This window comes from Nerophis lumbriciformis, linkage group LG39, assembly GCF_033978685.3.
Source record: "Nerophis lumbriciformis linkage group LG39, RoL_Nlum_v2.1, whole genome shotgun sequence".
Taxonomy (NCBI): Eukaryota; Metazoa; Chordata; class Actinopteri; order Syngnathiformes; family Syngnathidae; genus Nerophis; species Nerophis lumbriciformis.
This window is the reverse complement of record NC_084586.2, coordinates 16,616,443-16,643,197: the sequence shown is the minus strand read 5'-3', so window position 1 is coordinate 16,643,197 and position 26,755 is coordinate 16,616,443. Positions and strand designations below refer to the sequence as shown.

Below are 26,755 nucleotides of genomic sequence, written 5' to 3'. Positions count from 1 at the left end.
TATTTTATATATATATATATATATATATATATATATATATATATATATATATATATATATATATATATATATATATATATATATATATATATGAAATACTTGACTTGGGGAATTCTAGCTGTAAATATACTCCTCCCTTCTTAACCACGCCCCCAACCACGCCCCCCAACCACGCCCCCCGCCACCCCCACCCCCCACCTCCCGAAATCGGAGGTCTCAAGGTTGGCAAGTATGATCTACCTTCACGCCATGTCCGGTCCAGTTCGTTTGCATCTTGGGAAAGCAATCCTCGCAGTAATTTGCGCCGCCATAGTCCACGTATTGTCAGCAAATCCTTTTCAACTTATATTCAATTGAATAGACTGCAAAGACAAGATACGTAACGTTCCAACTGAGAAACTTTTTTTTTTGGCAAATAATCATGAACTTAGAATTTAATGGCAGCAACACATCGCAAAAAAGTTGTCACAGGGGCATTTTTACCACTGTGTTACCGTATTTTTCGGACTATAAGTCGCAGTTTTTTTCATAGTTTGGCCGGGGGTGCGACTTATACTCAGGAGCGACTTATGTGTGAAATTATTAACACATTAGCGTAAAATATCAAATAATATTATTTATCTCATTCACGGGGGTGGTACCTCTGGTTTGGCAGACCGGGGTGGTGGTTCCTCTCTTTAAGAAGGGGAACCGGAGGGTGTGTTCAAACTATCGTAAGATCACACTCCTCAGCCTTCCCGGTAAGGTCTATTCAGGTGTACTGGAGAGGAGGCTACGCCGGATAGTCGAACCTCGGATTCAGGAGGAACAGTGTGGTTTTCGTCCTGGTCGTGGAACTGTGGACCAGCTCTATACTCTCCGCAGGGTCCTTGAGGGTGCATGGGAGTTTGCCCAACCAGTCTACATGTGTTTTGTGGACTTGGAGAAGGCATTCGACCGTGTCCCTCGGGAAGTCTTGTGGGGAGTGCTCAGAGAGTATGGGGTATCGGACTGTCTGATTTTGACGGTCCGCTCCCTGTACGATCAGTGTCAGAGCTTGGTCCGCATTGCCGGCAGTAAGTCGGACACGTTTCCAGTGAGGGTTGGACTCCGCCAAGGCTGCCCTTTGTCACCGATTCTGTTCATAACCTTTATGGACAGAATTTCTAGGCGCAGTCAAGGCGTTGAGGGGATCTGGTTTGGTGGCTGCAGGATTAGGTCTCTGCTTTTTGCAGATGATGTGGTCCTGATGGCTTCATCTGGCCAGGATCTCCAGCTCTCGCTGGATCGGTTCGTAGCCGAGTGTGAAGCGACTGGGATGAGAATCAGCACCTCCAAGTCCGAGTCCATGGTTCTCGCCCGGAAAAGGGTGGAATGCCATCTTCGGGTTGGGGAGGAGACCCTGCCCCAAGTGGAGGAGTTCAAGTACCTCGGAGTCTTGTTCACGAGTGAGGGAAGAGTGGATGGTGAGATCGACAGGCGGATCGGTGTGGCGTCTTCAGTAATGCGGACGCTGTATCGATCCGTTGTGGTGAAGAAGGAGCTGAGCCGGAAGGCAAAGCTCTCAATTTACCGGTCGATCTACGTTCCCATCCTCACCTATGGTCATGAGCTTTGGGTTATGACCGAAAGGACAAGATCACGGGTACAAGCGGCCGAAATGAGTTTCCTCCGCCGGGTGGCGGGGCTCTCCCTTAGAGATAGGGTGAGAAGCTCTGTCATCCGGGGGGAGCTCAAAGTAAAGCCGCTGCTCCTCCACATCGAGAGGAGCCAGATGAGGTGGTTCGGGCATCTGGTCAGGATGCCACCCGATCGCCTCCCTAGGGAGGTGTTTAGGGCACGTCCGACCGGTAGGAGGCCGCGGGGAAGACCCAGGACACGTTGGGAAGACTATGTCTCCCGGCTGGCCTGGGAACGCCTCGGGATCCCCCGGGAGGAGCTGGACGAAGTGGCTGGGGAGAGGGAAGTCTGGGCTTCCCTGCTTAGGCTGCTGCCCCCGCGACCCGACCTCGGATAAGCGGAAGAAGATGGATGGATGGATGGATTCACGTAAGAGACTAGATGTATACGATTTCATGGGATTTAGCGATTAGGAGTGACAGATTGTTTGGTAAACGTATAGCATGTTCCAGTGACGTGCAGTCACTAGAGGCAGGTGAGGCGGGGCCTCACCTGCCATCATGGAAAGAAAAAAAATGTAAAAAGAAAAAATATAAATTAAATTGTTAAATGTATCCAGTGATTATACTATAAAGTTATATTCCATTTAACTTCACCCGTTTTAGATTATTTTTATTTAAAATCGCTGAATTTTCACATTTGCCGTTCAAATACTGAGAAGAGACGGTGCGGTGATCAGCAGCCAGTTGAGGCACGTCACTCAGTGCCTCACTATGGATTGCGGACTCGGCTAACTCCTGGCCTGCTGTGCAGTGAGACCGTATTGCTATATGAACTATATTATACATTTCCATAGTTTAGTTAGCTGAGGTATATAATGTACAGTGTATTTTGTCAACAACTGTATGTGTGTAGCGTATTTCTTGTGCTGAGCGATCATAAAACGGCTGCAAAAGACGCACTGGCTGAGTCTCGCCTCCTGCACCCCCGCCGTAGAATGCACGGCACCCCCTGACGGGAGTGTTATATCAACTAAAGCCCACACTTAAACTTTCCACGTGCAAGATTGAATCTATTTAAAAAAGTTATTTCATAAGAAGCCAAAAAGTGCAAAAACAATAATGTTCGTGTTGGAGGAGTTGTGAATGACTGCAGGGCCACAACATTAGGTACACCTGCAGACTGCAGGTGTACCTAATTCACAACTCCTCCAACACGAACATTATTGTTTTTGCACTTTTTGGCTTCTTATGAAATAACTTTTGTAACCTATTTTTATGGGCTTTCCTCTTTGTGATGTTAAGTTCCTGTTATGCGCTGTTATACAGTATATGCCTTGAGCTCTTATTTTGAAGGCGCTAAGAGCGGAATTTTGACACGTTGGAGTGGAGCGGAAGTTTTTGAAAGAAGGTAAATAAAGTGGTCCTCGTGTAAACTGGAGCCTCCGTGTTTGTTATTTTGTAGTTTCATACAGTATAGGCGACATTTATAAACCCTCGGTTACACTTTTTTAAATAGATTCAATCTTGCACGTGGAAAGTTGAAGTGAGGGCTTTAGTTGATATAACACTCCCATCAGGGGGTTCATTAATCCAACACAACGCGGCGCATTTATAAGTAAAGGTAAGACCATAATAAAGTTTTTTTATTAAATGTGCTTTTTTGTGTGCTACAGTTTGTATGTGTAAAGTTAAAGTTAAGTTAAAGTAGCAATGATTGTCACACACACACTAGGTGTGGTGAAATGTGTCCTCTGCATTTGACCCATCCCCTTGTTCTTGCTGAAATAAGCAGGGGCGTCCACGAAAAAGACGTTGCTTGGATGGCAACATATGTTGCTCCAAAACCTGTATGTACCTTTCAGCATTAAACAGCTGTTTGTTTACATGCTTTTTTTAATTTATCTTAGCTATTTTGGCTTATTGGACCCTAATTAGAATAAAAACTAAAAAATCATCTTTTAATATGATGTACTTAGTCCGTAAGTGCACAAACGTGTACTTCATGTGTAGTGACATGCAAATTTCTATTTTTTTTTCCAAATTCCATTGTATGTTATACTCTTCGGACACCACCAGATGGCAGTATAAGTGTCCACATAAGTGGCCATAAGACCCCAATTCAGTAGTGTACACAATTTTGGAAATAAGAGCTAAAAGGTGCTGTCCACGCATGTGGCCACTAAGGCCTTTAGAGGATAATGGTGCCTTCACAGATGTGTAAGTTACCCATGCCTTGGGTACTAATACACCCCCATACCATCACACATGCTGGCTTTTACACTTTGTGCCTATAACAATCCGGATGGTTCTTTTCCTCGTCCGCAGTTTCCCGAAAACTATTTTAAATGTAGACTCGTCAGACCACGGAACACTTTTCCGCTTTGCATCAGTTCATCTTAGATGAGCTCGGGCCCAGCCAAGCCGGCGGCGTTTCTGGGTGTTGTTGATAAATGGCTTTCGCTTTGCACGGTAGAGTTTTAACGTGCACTTACAGATGTAGCGACCGACTGTAGTTACTGACGGTGGTTTTCTGAAGTGTTCCTGAGCCCATGTGGTGATATCCTTTACACACTGATGTCGCTTTTTGATGCAGTACCGCCCGAGGGATCGAAAGTCACGGGCGTTGCCGCTTACGTGCAGTGATTTCTCCAGATTCTCTGAACCTTTTGATGATATTATGATGATATTTGATGATGGTGAAATACCTAAAATTCCTTGCAATAGCTGGTTGAGAAATGTTGTTCTTAAACAATTTGCTCAGGCATTTGTTGACAAAGTGGTGACCCTCGCCCCGTCCTTGTTTGTGAATGACTGAGCATTTCATGGAAGCTGCTTTTAAACCCAATCATGGCACCCACCTGTTCCCAATTAGCCCGTTCACCTGTGGGATGTTCCAAATAAGTGTTTAATGAGCATTCCTCAACTTTCTCAGTCTGTGCCAGCTTTTTTTAAAACATGTTGCAGGCATCAAATTCCAAATGAGCTAATATTTGCAAGAAAATAACAACGTTTTCCAGTTCCAACGTTAAATATCTTGTCTTTGCAGTCTATTCAATTGAATATAAGTTGAAAAGGATTAACAAATCATTGTATTCTCTTTTTATTTACCATTTACACAAGGTGACAACTTCACTTCTTTTGGGGTTTGTATTATTTGTCGTCTTGGTTCATACCTTTTTGCAGGGGTGTAGACTCGAGTCACATGACTTGGACTCGAGTCAGACTCGAGTCATGAATTTGATGACTTTAGACTCGACTTGACAAAATGTAAAAAGACTTGCAACTCGACTTAGACTTTAACATCAATGACTTGTGACTTCACTTGGACTTGAGCCTTTTGAATTGACATGACTTGACATGACTTGCTACTTTCCCCAAAACCCAAAGATGAAAAAGTTATTCGGGAGCGCTCCGTATTTTTCATTGTGTACTTGTCTATCAGCGTTGCGTGTGTCAGCTGGTGTGGTCTCAGTACAACAGCCAATCAAATTACATCTACTTTGTTTTCATCACACAGCATTCATCCAATCAAATTGCAGGACAACCAACAAAGAAGACATGTCCAAACCACAAGCCAGTGAACAAAAAATGATACCTAAAATAATTTCGTTTGGGTATAAAAATTACGAGGTGGTCAACACAAAACGGTTTGCAGTATGCAACACATGCGGTTCGAAAATTACTGATGGAGAGGCAACAACTTCCAACTTCGTCCGGCATTTGAAGTTGCACAAAGAACGGTAAGTTTTGAATGTAAGATAACGTTTATTGGCTAAGTAACGTGACTTTTATTTGCTGTGTAGTTAAATCAGTGAGGCTGTAAACTCACTGCTAACGTTATAACGTTATTGCAAACACGGGAATCTGTTGCAGTTCACTACCTTATTCATACTTTTTGTTCAGTGATTTTTTTTAAGCAGGGTTACGTTAGTCAACATATCACACGTAACGTTAGACGGCGGTCAGCAGCACCGTGTATTTTAGCCACCTAAAAAAAGACAAAAATAGTAAAATAAAGGTCAGTTAAAATGTATACTATATTATGAATATGTGTACCGTTTTAGCTAGCTTTCTGACATACTGTTGGTTGTTTACCTCAGTGGTCCCCGACCACCGGGCCACGGCCCGGTACTGGTCCGTGGATCGATTGGTATCGGGCCGCACAAGAAATAATTTTTTTTCTTTTTCTTTTTTTAATTAAATCAACATAAAAAACACAAGATACACTTACAAGTAGTGCACCAACCCAAAACAACTCTCTCTCCCCTTTTGTTCTGGGCATTGAACATGAAGACTCTTCCTTCACTGTTCCGAGTGGCCATGAGAGTCTTGGCAGTGCCTGCCTCCAGTGCTCCAGTGGAGCGAGTTTTCAGCCATGGTGGCATCATACTACGCCCCCATCGTGCACAAATGACTGACAGACTCTTGGCTAATTTGGTCTTTTGCAAATGCAATGCAGCATAGGGCCCTGACATATAAAAAGTACAACTTTTTCGTTATGTTCACGTATATGTCATGTTTTTTCAATGTTAACACTTTTGTACAAATAAGTACATTTGCACTTTATTTTTCAATGTGTTTGTTCTGTAAAGGAATGAGTTAATGTTTAAAATGACTGGTTAATAGTGCTATTATAAAGTGCAATGTCAGCACAATTTTCTTTCCTGCAATTTAAAATGCACTTGTTTTAATAAATAAATACAGCGTTTGAAAAGCATACACAATTTGTGTTAATATATTAGTCTGTGGTTAAAAGGACTTGAAAGGACTCGAAACTCAAAATGCATGACTTAGGACTTGACTTGAGACTTTCCAGTCTTGACTTTGGACTTGACTCGGGGCTTGCCTGTCTTGACTCGGGACTTGACTCGGACTTGAGGGCAAAGACTTGAGACTTACTTGTGACTTGCAAAACAATGACTTGGTCCCACATCTGCCTTTTTGCCTCACCATCACCTCTTTGCAAGATGTGAAGACATTTTGCAGGTAATTTTGTTGATTGTGGAGTCTTTTTCATGGAAAGATTCATAAGTGTTGAGCGTCTTTGGGGCTTTTCCTGGGCAGTTTCTCGCCGGTCCTCGCCTGGGGACCCATTTCATCAGTGAAAGCCGTGCTTTAAAATGAGGAGATATTGTAATATCTCATTTTTTACTATCGGACTAAGAGACATAGTCATAAAATCCTGTTAGGACTAAAGCGTCAGTGGAATATTGATCTACGATGAATCATTATCGCAAAGCGTCACAGCAGTCTGAAACCCACTCCTGGTTTGTACGTACTTCATATAAATGTGACGAACGTACACAAATGACCGAGTCCACAACATGCGACCTTCTGTCTCTGCAGCGTCGCAGTCGGTGTGGGTTTCTACGGCAACAGCGAGACCAACGACGGCGTGTACCAGCTGACCTACTCCCTGTACAACGCCAACAACACGCTGGGCGGCGTGGACAGCCTGGTAAGTAAAACACAACGGCCTTGGATTGTTGACGTTAGCGTCGGCGAGTGCTTTCTGCCCGTTTTTTTTTTTAAATCCAACATCGCCGCTCAGTTCGTGTTGTCTTATAAAATGCATTGATTTGCTATGACAATCATTGGAGTTTGGGTTTATTTGGCTATCCACAATCCCTATGTGAGTGATCAAAACAGGTATTTCCCTTCAAAGTGTGTTCTAAATCGTGAAAAACTGCTAGTGCGAGGCAGCTAAGAATGCAAGCGTTTGGGATTCATCTTGAAGCCGCCAACAACGCTCCATTCACACGCCTTGACCTGCATGTTAACCGAGCTTGAGCGATAATATTATCGTGAGAGCTAACGCAGAGGAACTACTTTTCTGGCGTCTTTCCCTTGCTCACACTGCTTCTCTCTAGCTTAAGCTGCTAATAACGCCGGTTGTGACCCGCTATGATATAAAGAAAAAGGCATTTTTTTTTAAATCTGAGGAGCGAGGATTATTCGAAATATTCGAAGTGCTGAACCTATTGTTACTATAACAATCTACAAGGTTAATATAGCTTGCTTCTCTTTCTTCCCCTTCCATTTTTCTGCATTCTTTTGTATCTCTAGTTATCATTACGTATATGTATTGTTGCATTCGAACAACTGTATTGTTGATAATAGAGGTACATTATGGGTGTTGTTCATTATCAATAGCGCTATTTCTATTGGTATTTGTATTGCTCTATTTGTAGTGTAATAATGCTAATTGTCATTTCTGTATTATTATTTATTTCACTAACTGCTTCTTTTCTATCACTTTTACTATCATATTTGTACATGTCGTTTTTGTTGATGTTACTCTATTGTTGTTATTGTTGTTTTTGTCTCTGTGTCTTGTCCCCAAAATTTCCCCCCTCTGTCTTCCTTTTTTCCTCTTTCTATCCCCTCCTGCTCCGGCCCGGCTGCACTAAATGATAATATAAATACATTTAATAAAGTCAAATACAAATAAGGCAACAAGAGAAGTATCCTTCACTTCTCTTTTGTAAATTAAATCTGAACATCAACTATATGATTTGCCTGAGAAGCTGGACAGGACCAAAAAAAAAAAAAAAGTGCTGAAAATACAACCATCCCGCCAATCAGCATCCCAGTGCGAGCGGACATTTTTTGAGTCACTCTTTTATGATCTTTTCTAAAAGGTTTAGCAACAGTGCTACAAGCAACGTTTTACTAATGAAAGCAACAACCGATACAGTAGGGGGAGGCAACATCACACAGCAAACAACACATACATACTACTACTACAGGGGAATAATGAACAACAGGTCAAAGAAGTGACAAACCTGCACACCGACAATGCCATTTGTGGACCATTGAAGCACACCAATTGTTTTAAAAAAATTTTTAAACATAAGTAAAACAATTACCGTATTTTCCGCACTATAAGGCGCACCTAAAAACCACAAATGTTCTCAAAAGCTGACAGTGCGCCTTATAACCCGGTGCGCTTTATATATGGATAAATATTAAGATTAATTTTCATAAAGTTTCGGTCTCGCAACTTCGGTAAACAGCCGCCATCTTTTTTCCCGGTAGAACAGGAAGCGCTTCTTCTTCTACGCAAGCAACCGCCAAGGTAAGCACCCGCCCCCATAGAACAGGAAGCGCTTCTTCTTCTACTGTAAGCAACCACCCGCCCGCGTTGATGAAGAAAAAGCGCGCGGATATTATCATTTCCTTTGTGTGTTTACATCTGTAAAGACCACAAAATGGCTCCTACAAAGCGACAGGGATCCGGTTCATGAAAAGACGCAATCTCTCCATCCGCACACGGATTACTATTTCACAGCAACTGATATTCCTGTGAACCGCACTGTGGATACAACGGGAGCACGTACGGTGAATATTCGCACCACAGGGAATGAGAAGTCATCCTTCACTGTGGTTCTAGCTTGCCATGCTAATGGCCAGAAACTTCCACCCATGGTGATATTCAAAAGGAAGACCTTGCCAAAAGAGACCTTTCCAGCCGGCGTCATCATAAAAGCTAACTCGAAGGGATGGATGAAGAAAAGATGAGCGAGTGGTTAAGGTAAGTTTAAGTTTACGCGAAGAGGCCGGGTGGCTTTTTTCACGCAGCTTCGTCCATGTTGATATACGATTCCATTTGCGCCCACATCACGCTGGTTTTAATATATTATTAAAGTTTGACTGACCTATTTGACTGTTTTTTTGACATTCCTTTAGCGCAGTTAGATGCGGCTTACAACACGGGGCGGCTTATAGGTGGACAAAGTTTTGAAATATGCCGTTCATTGAAGGCGCGGCTTATAACCCAGGGCGCCTTATGGTGCGGAAAATACGGTAGTTTATATCCTAAAATCACAAGGCCGAGCAGAATCTCAGGACACAGCGATTGATAATATTTTTACTAACGATTTCGATAACAATAGCACAAGTGGCCTGCCAATACCCGACATCAGTGATCATCTGCCAGTTTTCATCATCTCTGACAGAAACGACAAAAAGACGAACATTGTACAGAACAAAGCATGACAGCTTTCAAAAATAATGTGAGAAAACAGAGCCGGGACAATTTATACAGTGAAAATGATGTAGATGATGCATATGGTATATATTTTTTTAATACCTTCGGGATTCTTTATGACAAACACTGTCCATTGAAACAACTTAGTGAGAAGCAAAAGAAAAGTAATCAACCTTGGATGACAAAAAGGACTGAAAAATGCTTGCAAAAAGAAGAATACATTATATAGAAGTACAAAACGTATAAGAACAAGCTAACTGGCATACTACGAACATGTAGAAAATAATATTACAGTCAATTATTGGACCAGAACAAACACAATAAGCAAAAAACCTGCTCGTCACGCGTCACTTTAAAAGGCACACACACTCTGCTCTCATGAAACGTCTCTCAACTGCATATTCCAGATTATTTAATGTTGTATTTTTTTTCTACTAACACATTAAATACTTTCCCCAGTAATGAATGACATTTATTAAAGAGTAGTTGTGTTAGTAATTCCATTACTATTTTTGGTAATGTAGTTACTTTTTAAAAGTACTGTATTTTCCTTATTAAGGGCGCACCGGGTTATAAGGCGGGTCTAGTCAGGTCTATTTTTATACAAAAGGCGCATTAAAGGGGTCATATTATTTTTTTTCAAAATGTAAAAGACTTCCTTGTGGTCTACATAAAATGTGATGGTGGTTCTTTGGTCAAAATGTTGCATAGATGATGTTTTACACATCATCTTCAAGTACTTATACACACACCATAATCATACCGTATGTTGAAGCACAGTACGTCTGACTAGGGTAGCCGTTATGCTTCGACAATACATCAAGCGTTGGGGTTTGTGTGTGAACGACTGAGCATTAAAGGGGTCAGATATAAAATGTGGGTGTTTTTTACTTGAGTCACATTGCAGTCTACACGTATCTCTTATGTGTGACTGTCATCATACTGCAGTCTACACGTATCTCTTATGTGTGACTGCCATCTTATTGCAGTCTACACGTACCTCCTATGTGTGACTGCCATCATATTGCAGTCTACAGGTATCTCTTATGTGTGACTGCCATTATATTGCAGTCTACAGGTATCTCTTATGTGTGACTGCCATCATATTGCAGTCTACACGTATCTCCTATGTGTGACTGCCATCATATTGCAGTCTACACGTATCTCTTATGTGTGACTGTCATCATATTGCAGTCTACACGTATCTCTTATGTGTGACTGCCATCATATTGCAGTCTACACGTATTTCTTATGTGTGACTGCCATCATATTGCAGTCTACACGTATCTCTTATGTGTGACTGTCATCATATTGCAGTCTACAGGTATCTCTTATGTGTGACTGCCATCATATTGCAGTCTACACGTATCTCTTATGTGTGACTGTCATCATATTGCAGTCTACAGGTATCTCTTATGTGTGACTGCCATCATATTGCAGTCTACAGGTATCTCTTATGTGTGACTGCCATCATATTGCAGTCTACAGGTATCTCCTATGTGTGACTGCCATCATATTGCAGTCTACACGTATCTCTTATGTGTGACTGCCATCATATTGCAGTCTACAGGTATCTCTTATGTGTGACTGCCATTATATTGCAGTTTACAGGTATCTCTTATGTGTGACTGCCATCATATTGCAGTCTACACGTATCTCTTATGTGTGACTGTCATCATATTGCAGTCTACAAGTATCTCTTATGTGTGACTGCCATCATATTGCAGTCTACAGGTATCTCTTATGTGTGACTGCCATCATATTGCAGTCTACAGGTATCTCCTATGTGTGACTGCCATTATATTGCAGTCTACACGTATCTCCTATGTGTGACTGTGATCATATTGCAGTCTACACGTATTTCTTATGTGTGACTGCCATCATATTGCAGTCTACAGGTATCTCTTATGTGTGACTGCCATCATATTGCAGTCTACACGTATCTCTTATGTGTGACTGCCATCATATTGCAGTCTACAGGTATCTCTTATGTGTGACTGCCATCATATTGCAGTCTACACGTATCTCTTATGTGTGACTGCCATCATATTGCAGTCTACACGTATCTCCTATGTGTGACTGCCATCATATTGCAGTCTACACGTATCTCTTATGTGTGACTGCCATCATATTGCAGTCTACACGTATCTCCTATGTGTGACTGTCATCATATTGCAGTCTACACGTATCTCTTATGTGTGACTGCCATTATATTGCATTCTACACGTATCTCTTATGTGTGACTGCCATCATATTGCAGTCTACATGTATCTCTTATGTGTGACTGCCATCATATTGCAGTCTACAGGTATCTCTTATGTGTGACTGCCATCATATTGCAGTCTACACGTATCTCCTATGTGTGACTGCCATCATATTGCAGTCCACACGTATCTCTTATGTGTTACTGCCATCATATTGCAGTCTACACGTATCTCCTATGTGTGACTGTCATCATATTGCAGTCTACACGTATCTCTTATGTGTGACTGCCATCATATTGCAGTCTACACGTATCTCTTATGTGTGACTGTCATCATATTGCAGTCTACACGTATCTCTTATGTGTGACTGCCATCATATTGCAGTCTACACGTATCTCCTATGTGTGACTGTCATCATATTGCAGTCTACACGTATCTCTTTTGTGTGACTGCCATCATATTGCAGTCTACACGTATCTCTTATGTGTGACTGTCATCATATTGCAGTCTACACGTATCTCTTATGTGTGACTGCCATCATATTGCAGTCTACATGTATCTCTTATGTGTGACTGCCATCATATTGCAGTCTACACGTATCTCTTATGTGTGACTGCCATCATATTGCGGTCTACATGTATCTCTTATGTGTGACTGTCATCATATTGCAGTCTACACGTATCTCTTATGTGTGACTGCCATCATATTGCAGTCTACACGTATCTCTTATGTGTGACTGCCATCATATTGCAGTCTACACGTATCTCCTATGTGTGACTGTCATCATCTTGCAGTCTACAAGTATCTCTAATGTGTGACTGCCATTATATTGCAGTCTGCACGTATCTCTTATGTGTGACTGCCATCATATTGCAGTTGACAGGTATCTCTTATGTGTGACTGCCATCATATTGCAGTCTACACGTATCTCTTATGTGTGACTGCCATCATATTGCAGTCTATACGTATCTCCTATGTGTGACTGCCATCATATTGCAGTCTACACGTATCTCTTATGTGTGACTGCCATCATATTGCAGTCTACAGGTATCTCTTATGTGTGACTGCCATCATATTGCAGTCTACAGGTATCTCTTATTTGTGACTGCCATCATATTGCAGTCTACACGTATCTCCTATGTGTGACTGCCATCATATTGCAGTCTACACGTATCTCTAATGTGTGACTGCCATTATATTGCAGTCTACAGGTATCTCTTATGTGTGACTGCCATCATATTGCAGTCTACACGTATCTCGTATGTGTGACTGCCATCATATTGCAGTCTACAGGTATTTCTTATGTGTGACTGCCATCATATTGCAGTCTACACGTATCTCCTATGTGTGACTGCCATCATATTGCAGTCTACACGTATCTCTTATGTGTGACTGCCATCATATTGCAGTTGACAGGTATCTCTTATGTGTGACTGACATCATATTGCAGTCTGCACGTATCTCTTATGTGTGACTGCCATCATATTGCAGTCTACATGTATCTCTTATGTGTGACTGCCATCATATTGCAGTCTACACATATCTCCTATGTGTGACTGCCATCATATTGCAGTCTACACGTATCTCTTTTGTGTGACTGCCATCATATTGCAGTCTACACGTATCTCTTATGTGTGACTGTCATCATATTGCAGTCTACAAGTATCTCTAATGTGTGACTGCCATCATATTGCAGTCTACACGTATCTCCTATGTGTGACTGCCATCATATTGCAGTCCACACGTATCTCTTATGTGTGACTGCCATCATATTGCAGTCCACATGTATCTCTTATGTGTGACTGCCATCATAATTCAGTCTACACGTATCTCTTATGTGTGACTGCCATCATATTGCAGTCTACACGTATCTCTTATGTGTGACTGCCATTATATTGCAGTCTACAGGTATCTCCTATGTGTGACTGCCATCATATTGCAGTCTACACGTATCTCTAATGTGTGACTGCCATTATATTGCAGTCTACAGGTATCTCTTATGTGTGACTGCCATCATATTGCAGTCTACACGTATCTCTTATGTGTGACTGCCATCATATTGCAGTCTACAGGTATCTCTTATGTGTGACTGTCATCATATTGCAGTCTACAGGTATCTCTTATGTGTGACTGCCATTATATTGCAGTCTACAGGTATTTCTTATGTGTGACTGCCATCATATTGCAGTCTACACGTATCTCCTATGTGTGACTGTCATCATATTGCCGTCCACACGTATCTCTTATGTGTGACTGCCATCATATTGCAGTCTACACGTATCTCTTATGTGTGACTGCCGTCATATTGCAGTCTACAGGTATCTCTTATGTGTGACTGCCATCATATTGCAGTCTACAGGTATCTCTTATGTTTGACTGCCATCATATTGCAGTCTACACGTATCTCTTATGTGTGACTGCCATCATATTGCAGTCTACAGGTATCTCTTATGTGTGACTGCCATCATTTTGCAGTCTACACGTATCTCTTATGTTTGACTGCCATCATATTGCAGTCTACAGGTATCTCTTATGTGTGACTGCCATCATATTGCAGTCTACAGGTATCTCCTATGTGTGACTGCCATCATATTGCAGTCTACACGTATCTCTTATGTGTGACTGCCATCATATTGCAGTCTACAGGTATCTCCTATGTGTGACTGCCATCATATTGCAGTCTACACGTATCTCCTATGTGTGACTGCCATCATATTGCAGTCTACACGTATCTCCTATGTGTGACTGCCATCATATTGCAGTCTACACGTATCTCCTATGTGTGACTGTCATCATATTGCAGTCTACATGTATCTCCTATGTGTGACTGCCATCATATTGCAGTCTACACTTATCTCCTATGTGTGACTGTCATCATATTGCAGTCTACACGTATCTCCTATGTGTGACTGCCATCATATTGCAGTCTACACGTATTTCTTATGTGTGACTGCCATCATATTGCAGTCTACAGGTATCTCTTATGTGTGACTGCCATCATATTGCAGTCTACAGGTATCTCCTATGTGTGACTGCCATCATATTGCAGTCTACAGGTATCTCTTATGTGTGACTGCCATCATTTTGCAGTCTACATGTATCTCTTATGTGTGACTGCCATCATATTGCAGTCTACAGGTATCTCTTATGTGTGACTGCCATCATATTGCAGTCTACAGGTATCTCTTATGTGTGACTGCCATCATATTGCAGTCTACACGTATCTCCTATGTGTGACTGCCATCATATTGCAGTCTACAGGTATCTCCTATGTGTGACTGCCATCATATTGCAGTCTACACGTATCTCTTATGTGTGACTGCCATCATATTGCAGTCTACAGGTATCTCCTATGTGTGACTGCCATCATATTGCAGTCCACACGTATCTCTTATGTGTGACTGTCATCATATTGCAGTCTACAGGTATCTCCTATGTGTGATTGCCATCTTATTGCAGTCTACAGGTATCTCCTATGTGTGACTGCCATCATATTGCAGTCCACACGTATCTCTTATGTGTGACTGCCATCATATTGCAGTCTACACGTATCTCTTATGTGTGACTGCCATCATATTGCAGTGTACACGTATCTCCTACGTGTGACTGCCATCATATTGCAGTCTACACGTATCTCTTATGTGTGACTGCCATCATATTGCAGTCTACAGGTATCTCTTATGTGTGACTGCCATCATTTTGCAGTCTACACGTATCTCTTATGTGTGACTGCCATCATATTGCAGTCTACAGGTATCTCTTATGTGTGACTGCCATCATATTGCAGTCTACAGGTATCTCTTATGTTTGACTGCCATCATATTGCAGTCTACAGGTATCTCCTATGTGTGACTGCCATCATATTGCAGTCTACACGTATCTCTTATGTGTGACTGTCATCATATTGCAGTCTACACGTATCTCTTATGTGTGACTGCCATCATATTGCAGTCTACAGGTATCTCCTCTGTGTGACTGCCATCATATTGCAGTCTACACGTATCTCTTTTGTGTGACTGCCATCATATTGCAGTCTACACGTGTCTGTTATGTGTGACTGCCATCATATTGCAGTCTACAGGTATCTCTTATGTGTGACTGCCATCATATTGCAGTCTACACGTATCTCTTATGTGTGACTGCCATCATATTGCAGTCTACAGGTATCTCCTATGTGTGACTGCCATCATATTGCAGTCCACACGTATCTCTTATGTGTGACTGTCATCATATTGCAGTCTACAGGTATCTCCTATGTGTGATTGCCATCATATTGCAGTCTACAGGTATCTCCTATGTGTGACTGCCATCATATTGCAGTCCACACGTATCTCTTATGTGTGACTGCCATCATATTGCAGTCTACACGTATCTCTTATGTGTGACTGCCATCATATTGCAGTGTACACGTATCTCCTACGTGTGACTGCCATCATATTGCAGTCTACAGGTATCTCTTATGTGTGACTGCCATCATTTTGCAGTCTACACGTATCTCTTATGTGTGACTGCCATCATATTGCAGTCTACAGGTATCTCTTATGTGTGACTGCCATCATATTGCAGTCTACAGGTATCTCTTATGTTTGACTGCCATCATATTGCAGTCTACAGGTATCTCCTATGTGTGACTGCCATCATATTGCAGTCTACAGGTATCTCCTATGTGTGACTGCCATCATATTGCAGTCTACACGTATCTCTTATGTGTGACTGCCATCATATTGCAGTCTACACGTATCTCCTATGTGTGACTGCCATCATATTGCAGTGTACACGTATCTCCTACGTGTGACTGCCATCATATTGCAGTCTACACGTATCTCTTATGTGTGACTGCCATCATATTGCAGTCCACATGTATCTCTTTTGTGTGACTGCCATCATATTGCAGTCTACACGTATCTCCTATGTGTGACTGCCATCATATTGCAGTCTACAGGTATCTCTTATGTGTGACTGCCATCATATTGCAGTCTGCAGGTATCTCTTATGTGTGACTGCCATCTACTGGTCGCACTTATCATTTCACCATGTACCAAATAAAATAGCTTCGAGGTCGGTAAGCACAACCAAAATTATATTATATTATATTATAAGGCGCACTTTTGAGTTTTGAGAAAATGAAAGGATTTTAAAAATACGGTAATTAGGGGACCTTTAAAAAAAAATCATTTGCTCCAATCTAAACTTCCCTCTCAGAGTTTCGTGTTTTTTTACAGAAAAAAAAAACAGGCCAAAGTGTAGCCAGAAATAGAAGTACCTCAGCCGCGTGTCAATTATCTGACAAGTGCATCAGTCGGAGGCAGACGGCAAGAAAAAGTCATCTCTGGAAATCACTTAGCAGCCGCAGCTCGCCTCATTAGTCGGATGTTTCCCCTTTTGCACTCCATCTCATGCCTGACGCCGCCATGCATCACATACCTTCGACCGCGCGCGCGAGGAATGCACGCTTCACGCCGAGCCACCGGGCAAATATTTTGCTTTTCTGCCTCACTTCTCAGCGTATTAGTCTGCATTAACATTCCTCGACAGCGGACCAACCCGGAGGGGGGGTGCGGGGGGGTCGCTGACAGCCACGATGCGGGATGATGACTTATTAACTCATCGCTGGTGTGTTGACCATATATTATTCACAGGTGTGAGGATTCAGGGGGTTTGAACCGTGGAAGCAGGGCCGGCCCGTGGCATAGGCCGTATAGGCAAATGCTAAGGGCGCCGTCCATCAGGGGGCGCCACGCCAGTGCCACAAATGTTGGAGAAAAAAAAAAAAAAAAAAAAGTTGGTATTATTATTTCTAAATACAAAAAATAATCCCACGTTAATTAAAATGCAAAGTAAAGCCTATTTAATAGAAATATTATTTGTTACAACATTACGCCCCCCCTCCCTTCCCGTATCATGACTCTTTTTGGACGTCACCACATCAAAAAAATCAACACAAGATGTCAAAACGGCCAAAACTGTCAGGTGCCCAGGGAAGAAAAAAGAGAAAAGAAGAGGAGGAGGAACGAGAAAAGACAGAGGTAGCAGGTAGGTAACGTTAGCCTACATGAAATTATTTGTCTGTTACAGAATGTGATAGTAACCTGGCTTTTTAGCATTAAGCTAATGTTACATGATTCGGCAATTGCTAATCAATAAATAGCTAGTTCTGTTTTAACGTCGGGTTAATATTGTGGAGGGCGCTAAATTGTTATGGAAAATAATAATGTAACGTTAGGTCATTCCAGTACTCCCACCTTCCATTCCTCAGGGACATTTGTATTAGATCTTTTAAGCAGGTGTTTTTTGTTTACATTGTTATTGCCTTCTGGTTAGCTAATGTTTGCCCTGCAGGTAATAGTCACTTTTCCACCCCTTTATATATTCGGTATAGTTGTAAGTAAAAAAAAAAAAAAGTTGGGGGGGGGCGCCACCTAAAACCTTGCCTAGGGCGCCAGATTGGTTAGGGCCGGGCCTGCGTGGAAGGGTTCTTTCCCAGATCCCGAGGGTACCGTGCCTGCGGGGGTCTTGTCTCGGCTCTGTTCTTCCAAGTGTGCGAGATATAAAAAAAAAAAAAAGGTCTTGTTGGAGTATTTAAGAGAGATTTCTGGCATAGCGTAAAGTACAAAACTCTTGTGTCTTGAACGCAACACTGGAAGGCTTACATACTAATTAGTCGCTCTTGGCTCCTTTTCAATCTACAGTACTCTACAGCAGTGTTTTTCAACCACTGTGCCGTGACACTAGTGTGCCGTGGGAGATGATCTAATTTCACCTATTTGGGGTAAAAAATATGTTTTGCAAGCCAGTAACTCTAGTCTGCATCTGCAAATGATGTGTTGTTGTTGGGTATCGGTGCTGTCTAGACATACTTGCCAACCTTCCCGGATTTTCCGGGAGACTCCCGAAATTCAGCGCCTCTCCCGAAAACCTCCCGGGACAAATTTTCTCCCAAAAATCTCCCGAAATTCAGGCAGACCTGAGTGACATGTTGACAGCCTGTTCACACGTCCGCTTTCCCACCATATAAACAGCTAATGATCGACGGCGAGTTCTTGGTTTCTTATGTGTGTTTATTGTTAGGTAGTTTCATTAACGTCCTCCCAGCGCGGTAACAACACACAACAACAGCGGTCAAGTTTTCGTCTACCGTAAAGCAGTTCGTCTGCCGTAAACAGCAATGTTGTGACACTTTTAAACAGGACAATACTGCCATCTACTGTACATGCATATGTGACCCACCCATAATGTGTCACATTTTTGTGTTGATTTATTTATTTTATTTTGTGGTTTGAATTCGTTTTTGGAGCTGTCATTACACATTTATCAGTATTCACATTGGTCAGTAGGGGGCAGTAGGGCGTTTCTTCCCAATTGAATGCTATCACCTGCAGACCGGAAGTGTCTTGTCATTCTGATGAGCGCGACCAGTCTGTGAACAATTGAAACGTCTTGTGTGCTTTTTCCTCCTGTATAACAGGTTAGTTTTGGTGAATCAACTCACTGAATAATATCCATGTGATCTTTATAAGTTTAAGTACACATTCTGATGGTGGAGCCTCACTCTAAAGTGTTTGTGATTGTAGTTTGTATTTGTGAATGAATCCAGTGCACAGCTGCAGTAATCAATACAAAAAGGCGACGTGAGTGTGCAATGTTTATATAGGAACTTCTGATCCTATTTCAGACTCCCAAATTAGAGCTCCCGTTTTCTTATTGATTTTATAATGTATATTTGTATAATGTGTGTGTTCTGAAATAGTGACAGAGAATAGAACAAGGATGGACAATTCAACCCTTAACTCAACAATGAGTAGATGAGTGTTATGTGTGTGTATATGTGTAAATAAATGAACGCTGAAATTCAAGTATTTCTTTTATTTATATATATATATATATATATAGCTAGAATTCACTGAAAGTAAAGTATTTCTTATATATATATATATCTTAACCACGCCCCCACCCCCACTCCCGACCACCCCACCTCCCGAAATCGGAGGTCTCAAGGTTGGCAAGTATGTGTCTAGAGCTCGGCAGAGTAACCATGTAATACTCTTCTATATCAGTAGGTGGCAGCTAGAGATGTCCGATAATTTCGGCCTGCCGATATTATCGGCCGATAAATGCTTTAAAATGTAATATCGGAAATTATCGGTATCATTTTTTTTATTATCGGTATCATTTTTAAAATTTTTATTTTATTATTTTATTTTTTTTATTAAATCAACAAAAACAAAAAAAATATACACTTACAACTAGTGCACCAACCAACCAAGGGTTGTTTCTTTCTGTTATTAATATTCTGGTTCCTACATTATATATCAATATATATCAATACAGTCTGCAAGGGATACAGTCCGTAAGCACACATGATTGTGCATGCTGCTGCTCCACTAGTAGTACTAACCTTTAACAGTTAATTTTACTCATTTTCATTAATTATTAGTTTCTATGTAACTGTTTTTATATTGTTTTACTTTCTTTTTTATTCAAGAAAATGTTTTTAATTTATTTATCTTATTTTGTTAATTTAAAAAAAAAAGGACCTTATCTTCACCATACCTGGTTGTCCAAATTAGGCATAATAATGTGTTAATTCCACCACTGTATATATCGGTATCGGTAATTAAGAGTTGGACAATATCGGAATATCGGATATCGGCAAAAAGCTATTATCGGACATCCCTAGTGGCAGCAGGTAGCTAATTGCTTTGTAGATGTCGGAAACAGCGGGAGGCAGAGCGCAGGTAAAAAGGTGTCTAATGCTTAAACCAAAAATAAACAAAAGGTGAGTGCCCCTAAGAAAAGGCATTGAAGCTTAGGGAAGGCTATGCAGAACGAGACTAAAACTGAACTGGCTACAAAGTCAACAAAAACAGAATGCTGGACGACAGCAAAGACTTACTGTGGAGCAAAGACGGCATGACATGACAATCGACAATGTCCCCCACAAAGAAGGATAAAAACAAAGTAGATGCGGGGAAACATCTCTCAAAGGAAGACATGAAACTGCTACAGGAAAATACCAAAAAAAAGAGAAAAAGCCACCAAAATAGGAGCACAAAACAAGAACTAAAACACTACACACAGGAAAACGGCAAAAAACTCAAAATAAGTCAGGGCGTGATGTGACAGGTGGTGACAGTACACCTACTTTGAGACAAGAGCTATAGTCATGCATGCTTGGTTATGCTTTAAAGTCATATCCAACAATTGCAACAACGACTTTTTACTGTCAACTGAGTTTTGTTTTTTAATGAGTTCTGCTGGTGGTGTGCCTCCGCATTTTTTCAACGCAAAAAATGTGCCTTGGCTCAGAAAAGGTTGAAAAACACTGCTCTATAGCAGTGGTCCCCAACCACAGTCCACGGACCGATTGAAGAAATCATTTTTATTTTGCCTTAACTACCTCAGCTAGGTTGCTGAGGTAGTTAAAAAGCTCCTCGGTGGCAAGGCCCCGGGGGTAGATGAGATCCGCCCGGAGTTCCTTAAGGCTCTGGATGCTGTGGGGCTGTCTTGGTTGACAAGACTCTGCAGCATCGCGTGGACATCAGGGGCGGTACCTCTGGATTGGCAGACCGGGGTGGTGGTTCCTCTCTTTAAGAAGGGGAACCGGAGGGTGTGTTCTAACTATCGTGGGATCACACTCCTCAGCCTTCCCGGTAAGGTCTATTCGGGTGTACTGGAGAGGAGGCTACGCCGGATAGTCGAACCTTGGATTCAGGAGGAACAGTGTGGTTTTCGTCCTGGTCGTGGAACTGTGGACCAGCTCTATACTCTGGGCAGGGTCCTTGAGGGTGCATGGGAGTTTGCCCAACCAGTCTACATGTGTTTTGTGGACTTGGAGAAGGCATTCGACCGTGTCCCTCGGGAAGTCCTGTGGGGAGTGCTCAGAGAGTATGGGGTATCGGACTGTCTGATTGTGGCAGTCCTGCTCAGTGCCAGAGCTTGGTCCGCATTGCCGGCAGTAAGTCGGACACGTTTCCAGTGAGAGTTGGACTCCGCCAAGGCTGCCCTTTGTCACCGATTCTGTTCATAACTTTTATGGACAGAATTTCTAGGCGCAGTCAAGGCTTTGAGGGGATCTGGTTTGGTGGCTGCAGGATTAGGTCTCTGCTTTTTGCAGATGATGTGGTCCTGATGGCTTCATCTGGCCAGGATCTTCAGCTCTCACTGGATCGGTTCGCAGCCGAGTGTGAAGCGACTGGGATGAGAATCAGCACCTCCAAGTCCGAGTCCATGGTTCTCGCCCGGAATAGGGTGGAGTGCCATCTCCGGGTTGGGGAGGAGCTCTTGCCCCAAGTGGAGGAGTTCAAGTACCTCGGAGTCTTGTTCACGAGTGAGGGAAGAGTGGATCGTGAGATCGACAGGCGGATCGGTGCGGCGTCTTCAGTAATGCGGACGCTGTATCGATCCGTTGTGGTGAAGAAGGAGCTGAGCCGGAAGGCAAAGCTCTCAATTTAGCGGTCGATCTACATTCCCATCCTCACCTATGGTCATGAGCTTTGGGTTATGACCGAAAGGACAAGATCACGGGTACAAGCGGCTGAAATGAGTTTCCTCCGCCGAGTGGCGGGGCTCTCCCTTAGAGATAGGGTGAGAAGCTCTGTCATCCGGGGGGAGCTCAAAGTAAAGCCGCTGCTCCTCCACATGGAGAGGAGCCAGATGAGGTGGTTCGGGCATCTGGTCAGGATGCCACCCGAACGCCTCCCTAGGGAGGTGTTTAGGGCACGTCCGACCGGTAGGAGGCCGCGGGGAAGACCCAGGACACGTTGGGAAGACTATGTCTCCCGCCTCGGGGTCCCACAGGAAGAGCTGGATGAAGTGGCTGGGGAGAGGGAAGTCTGGGCTTCCCTGCTTAGGCTGCTGCCCCCGCGACCCGACCTCGGATAAGCGGAAGAAGATGGATGGATGGATGGATTTTTATTTTGTATTTATTTTGTATTTTTTATTAAATCAACATAAAAAACACAATATATACATTATATATCAATATATATCAATACAGTCTGCAGGGATACAGTCCGTAAGCACACATGATTATATTTCTTTATGAAAAAATATAAAAAAATAAAATAAAATTTAAAAAAAACCCTCCCCTAGGACCGAGATATTTTTAAATATTCCTGCTAAAATGGTCTTTCTTTTGGCTTAGGACTGCTCTTTTATTGAAACACTCCACACCTCTCAAGTTGTATACAGGGCATAATATCCTTTATTTCTCCCTTTGGTTTTTAAGCAAGTCTTTAGCGCCCCGGAAAACAAAAACTAGTTCCTTTGTTGTCTTACTCTGGTTTGGCGACACAAGTTTTACACATCAAAAAACACTCTCTGGCTGCCATTTTCAACAAAAACAAAATGACAAATGGTACATTCGACAAGTTACCATATATGGACTTCCTGAAGTTATGACATTTTTGTACCCAACCGTCAGTGTTTACAAAATTACCGTATTTTCCGGTCTAGAAGGCGTACTTAAAATCCTTTCATTTTCTCAAAACTCGAAAGTGCGCCTTATAACCCGGTGTGCCTAATGTACGGAGTGGTTTTGGTTGTGCTTACCGACCTCGATGGCGGTCACACATAAGAGATACCTGTAGACTAGGGTATTAGTATAGAACCGCGGTACTAATGAATCATATTCGGTACTAATAGTGACGATAAAAAATATCGATGTCATCAATGTAGTATCGACTAGATACGCTCTTGTACTTCAGTGACGTGCGGTGAGGTTGATGGCTGGTGAGACACTTACTTCATCAGTCAGATTTACAAACATATGAACCCTAAAGAGTATCTTATTCACCATTTGACTGGCAGCAGTTAACGGGTTATGTTTGAAAGCTCATACCAGCATTCTTCCCTGCTTGGCACTCAGCATCAAGGCTTGGAATTGGGGGTTAAATCACCAACAATTATTCCCGGGCGCGGCGCCGCCGCTGCCCACTGCTCCCCTCACCTCCCAGGGGGTGATCAAGGGGATGGGTCAAATGCAGAGGACACATTTCACCACACCTAGTGTGTGTGTGACAATCATTGGTACTTTAACTTAACTTTAACTTTACACATACAAACTGTAGCACACATAAAAGCACAATTAATAAAAAAAAAACGTTATTATGGTCTTACCTTTACTTATAAATGAAGTCCATGCGCCGCTGTTGTGCTGGATTAATGCACCCCCTGACGGGAGTGTTATATCAACTAAAGCCCTCACTTAAACTTTCCACGTGCAAGATTGAATCTATTTAAAAAAGTGTAACCGAGGGTTTATAAATGTCGCCTATACTGTATGAAACTACAAAATAACAAACACGGAGGCTCCAGTTTACACGAGGACCACTTTATTTACCTTCTTTCAAAAACTTCCGCTCCACTCCAACGTGTCATCACTTCCGCTCTTAGCGCCTTCAAAATAAGAGCTCAAGGCATATACTGTATAGCAGCGCATAACAGGAACTTAACATCACAAAGAGGAAACTCCATAAAAATAGGTTACAAAAGTTATTTAATAAGAAGCCAAAAAGTGCAAAAGCAATAATGTTCGTGTTGGAGGAGTTGTGAATTAGGTACACCTGCAGTCTGCAGGTGTACATAATGTTGTGGCCCTGCAGTCATTCACAACTCCTCCAACACGAACATCATTGTTTTTGCACTTTTTGGCTTCTTATGAAATAACTTTTTTAAATAGATTCAATCTTGCACGTGGAAAGTTTAAGCGTGGGCTTTAGTTGATATAACACCCCCGTTAGGGGTTGCCGTGCATTCTACGGCGGGGGTGCAGGAGGCGAGCCTCAGCCAGTGCGTCTTTTGCAGCCGTTTTATGATCGCTCAGCACAAGAAATACGTTACACACATACAGTTGTTGACAAAATACACTGTACATTATATACCTCAGCTAACTAAACTATGGAAATGTATAATATAATTCACATAGCAATACGGTCTCACTGCACAGCAGACCAGCAGTTAGCCGAGTCCGCAATCCATGGTGAGGCACTGAGTGACGTGCCTCAACTGGCTGCTGATCACCGCACCGTCTCTTCTCAGTATTTGAACGGCAAATGTGAAAATTCAGCGATTTTAAATAAAAATAATCTAAAACGGGTGAAGTTAAATGGAAAATAACTTTATAGTATAATCACTGGATACATATAACAATTTAATAAAAAATCTTTCTTTTTACATTTTTTTTCTTTCCATGAGGCAGGTGAGGCGGGGCCTCACCTGCCTCTAGTGACTGCACGTCACTGTTGTACTTGGTATCATTACAGTGGCTGTCAGTGAGCTATTGTATCCTCCTACGGTGTGTAGTGAAGCATGTTTAGCTATTCCTCGTCCTCCAGTGATAATGATACTTGTAAGAAACTTACTTTATTTGTCGCCATGAAAGCGAGGATTAGTGATTTAGAAGTAGCTAAAACACTGCTGACTGCGGATGAATTGATAATTGATTAACGTGGACCCCGACTTAAAGAAGTTGAACAACTTATTCGGGTGTTACCATTTAGTGGTCAATTGTACGGAATATGTACTGTACTGTGCAATCTACTAATAAAAGTTTCAATCAATCAATCAATCAATCAATCAATGGATGTTAGCTGCTAGGTTTAAAGCACCTCTTCCCGAGGGCGATTCAGTGTTATAGCTTCACCTTTATCATTAGTTTTTAGGCCAAAAATGCCTGTCTACACACTGTGTCTGCTTGTAATTAATAATAATAATAATAATAATAATAATACATTTTATTTGGTATAGCGCTTTTCAGCGTACTCAAAGATGCTTTACAGGATAAAAATTAAAATATAAAACAGTTCAAAGTAATAATATAAAATACAGGAAATATAAAAGCAGTACTCCGTGTGTGTGTGCGCGCTGCCGAACATGCTCCTCTGCTCGTAAAACCAGCAATGTCACGACGTGAATGTCACACCGCGGTGAGGGATGTCTTGTCTTGGTTTTTTCTGTCTTGTGATGTGCATGTTTTAGTTTGAAAAGTAACTCTCCTCTCGTTTCAGGTCACTTGCCCTTCCTTTTGTGTCATCAGTCTGACGTCATCCCGATTCCCTAATTGTTTCCACCTGTTCCCTATTACCCTCATGTGTCTTATAAGCCCACTCCTTCCTTTGTTCTGTGCCAGATTGTTTCGTTTATTCATGCTCTCTAGCATCCATGCCCATGTCCATGCCTTGTCTTGCCTTGCCTCGTCTTGTGCTTATGTTCTTTGATTCTGAATCCCTTCGTTGCTATTTTGAGTTTTCCTTTCTTCCTCCTCAGCAGAGTGATTTATTGTTATTTAGTTTATTCAGCCGAAGTGGTAAGTTTCAGTTATTTTTCATTCTTTCCTCACATTTTTGAATGACAATTTTTGTTAATACTTTATTAGATTAGATAGTATAGAATTTTTCATAGTTGTTGTTTCTTCCTCCTGTTGGAGCGTTTTTTGTTTATACATTTTATAGCATATATTAATTATAGTTCGTCTTTGCTTTTGTGTTTTCCTCCGTTCGGAGCGAATTTTGGTTGTTCCTATTTTTTGGAACCTTTTTTGCCGGTTAGTTTTTGGATATAATAGATATTGTAATCCTTGACTTTGGAGGTGAAAAGGAAGCTGTCAAAATAAAAGCCTGTCTAAGTTCCCTACTCTGCATCTGAGTCCTATCCTTTTACCAAGCCTTGACAGTGAAGACAGCATGCCGTCATGCCTTTTTTTTTTTAAATTAATAAAACAAATACATTTTTAAAAATGGGGAACCGGTACTTTTCAAACAGTCCTACGATCAATGGGAGACCTTTTTCCGCCGCTCCCAGTCTGGGGAACGTTCTCCCTGACCACCTGAGGGCACCACAGACTGTGGATGCTTTAAAAAAAAAAAAAAAGGCTTAAAAACCCTTCTTTTTAAAAAATACTCTTTTTTTTTTTTTTTTAGATACATGCATACTAGTTCTAGCTATTTGATGGCTCTATTTTT

The 26,755-nt window shown here is 41.9% G+C and overlaps 1 protein-coding gene across 5 annotated transcripts in view; it reads left to right on the top strand.

Annotated features, from left to right (window-relative positions):
• ttyh2 (tweety family member 2) overlaps window positions 1-26,755 on the top strand; it is a 225,484-nt gene that overhangs the window by 108,742 nt on the left and 89,987 nt on the right. For all 5 annotated transcript variants that reach the window (XM_061931875.1, XM_061931872.1, XM_061931874.1 and 2 more), the window contains exon 3: window positions 6,948-7,059. In XM_061931875.1, coding sequence (XP_061787859.1) covers window positions 6,948-7,059 — 112 coding nt within the window. The remainder of the gene's footprint in view (window positions 1-6,947; window positions 7,060-26,755) is intronic.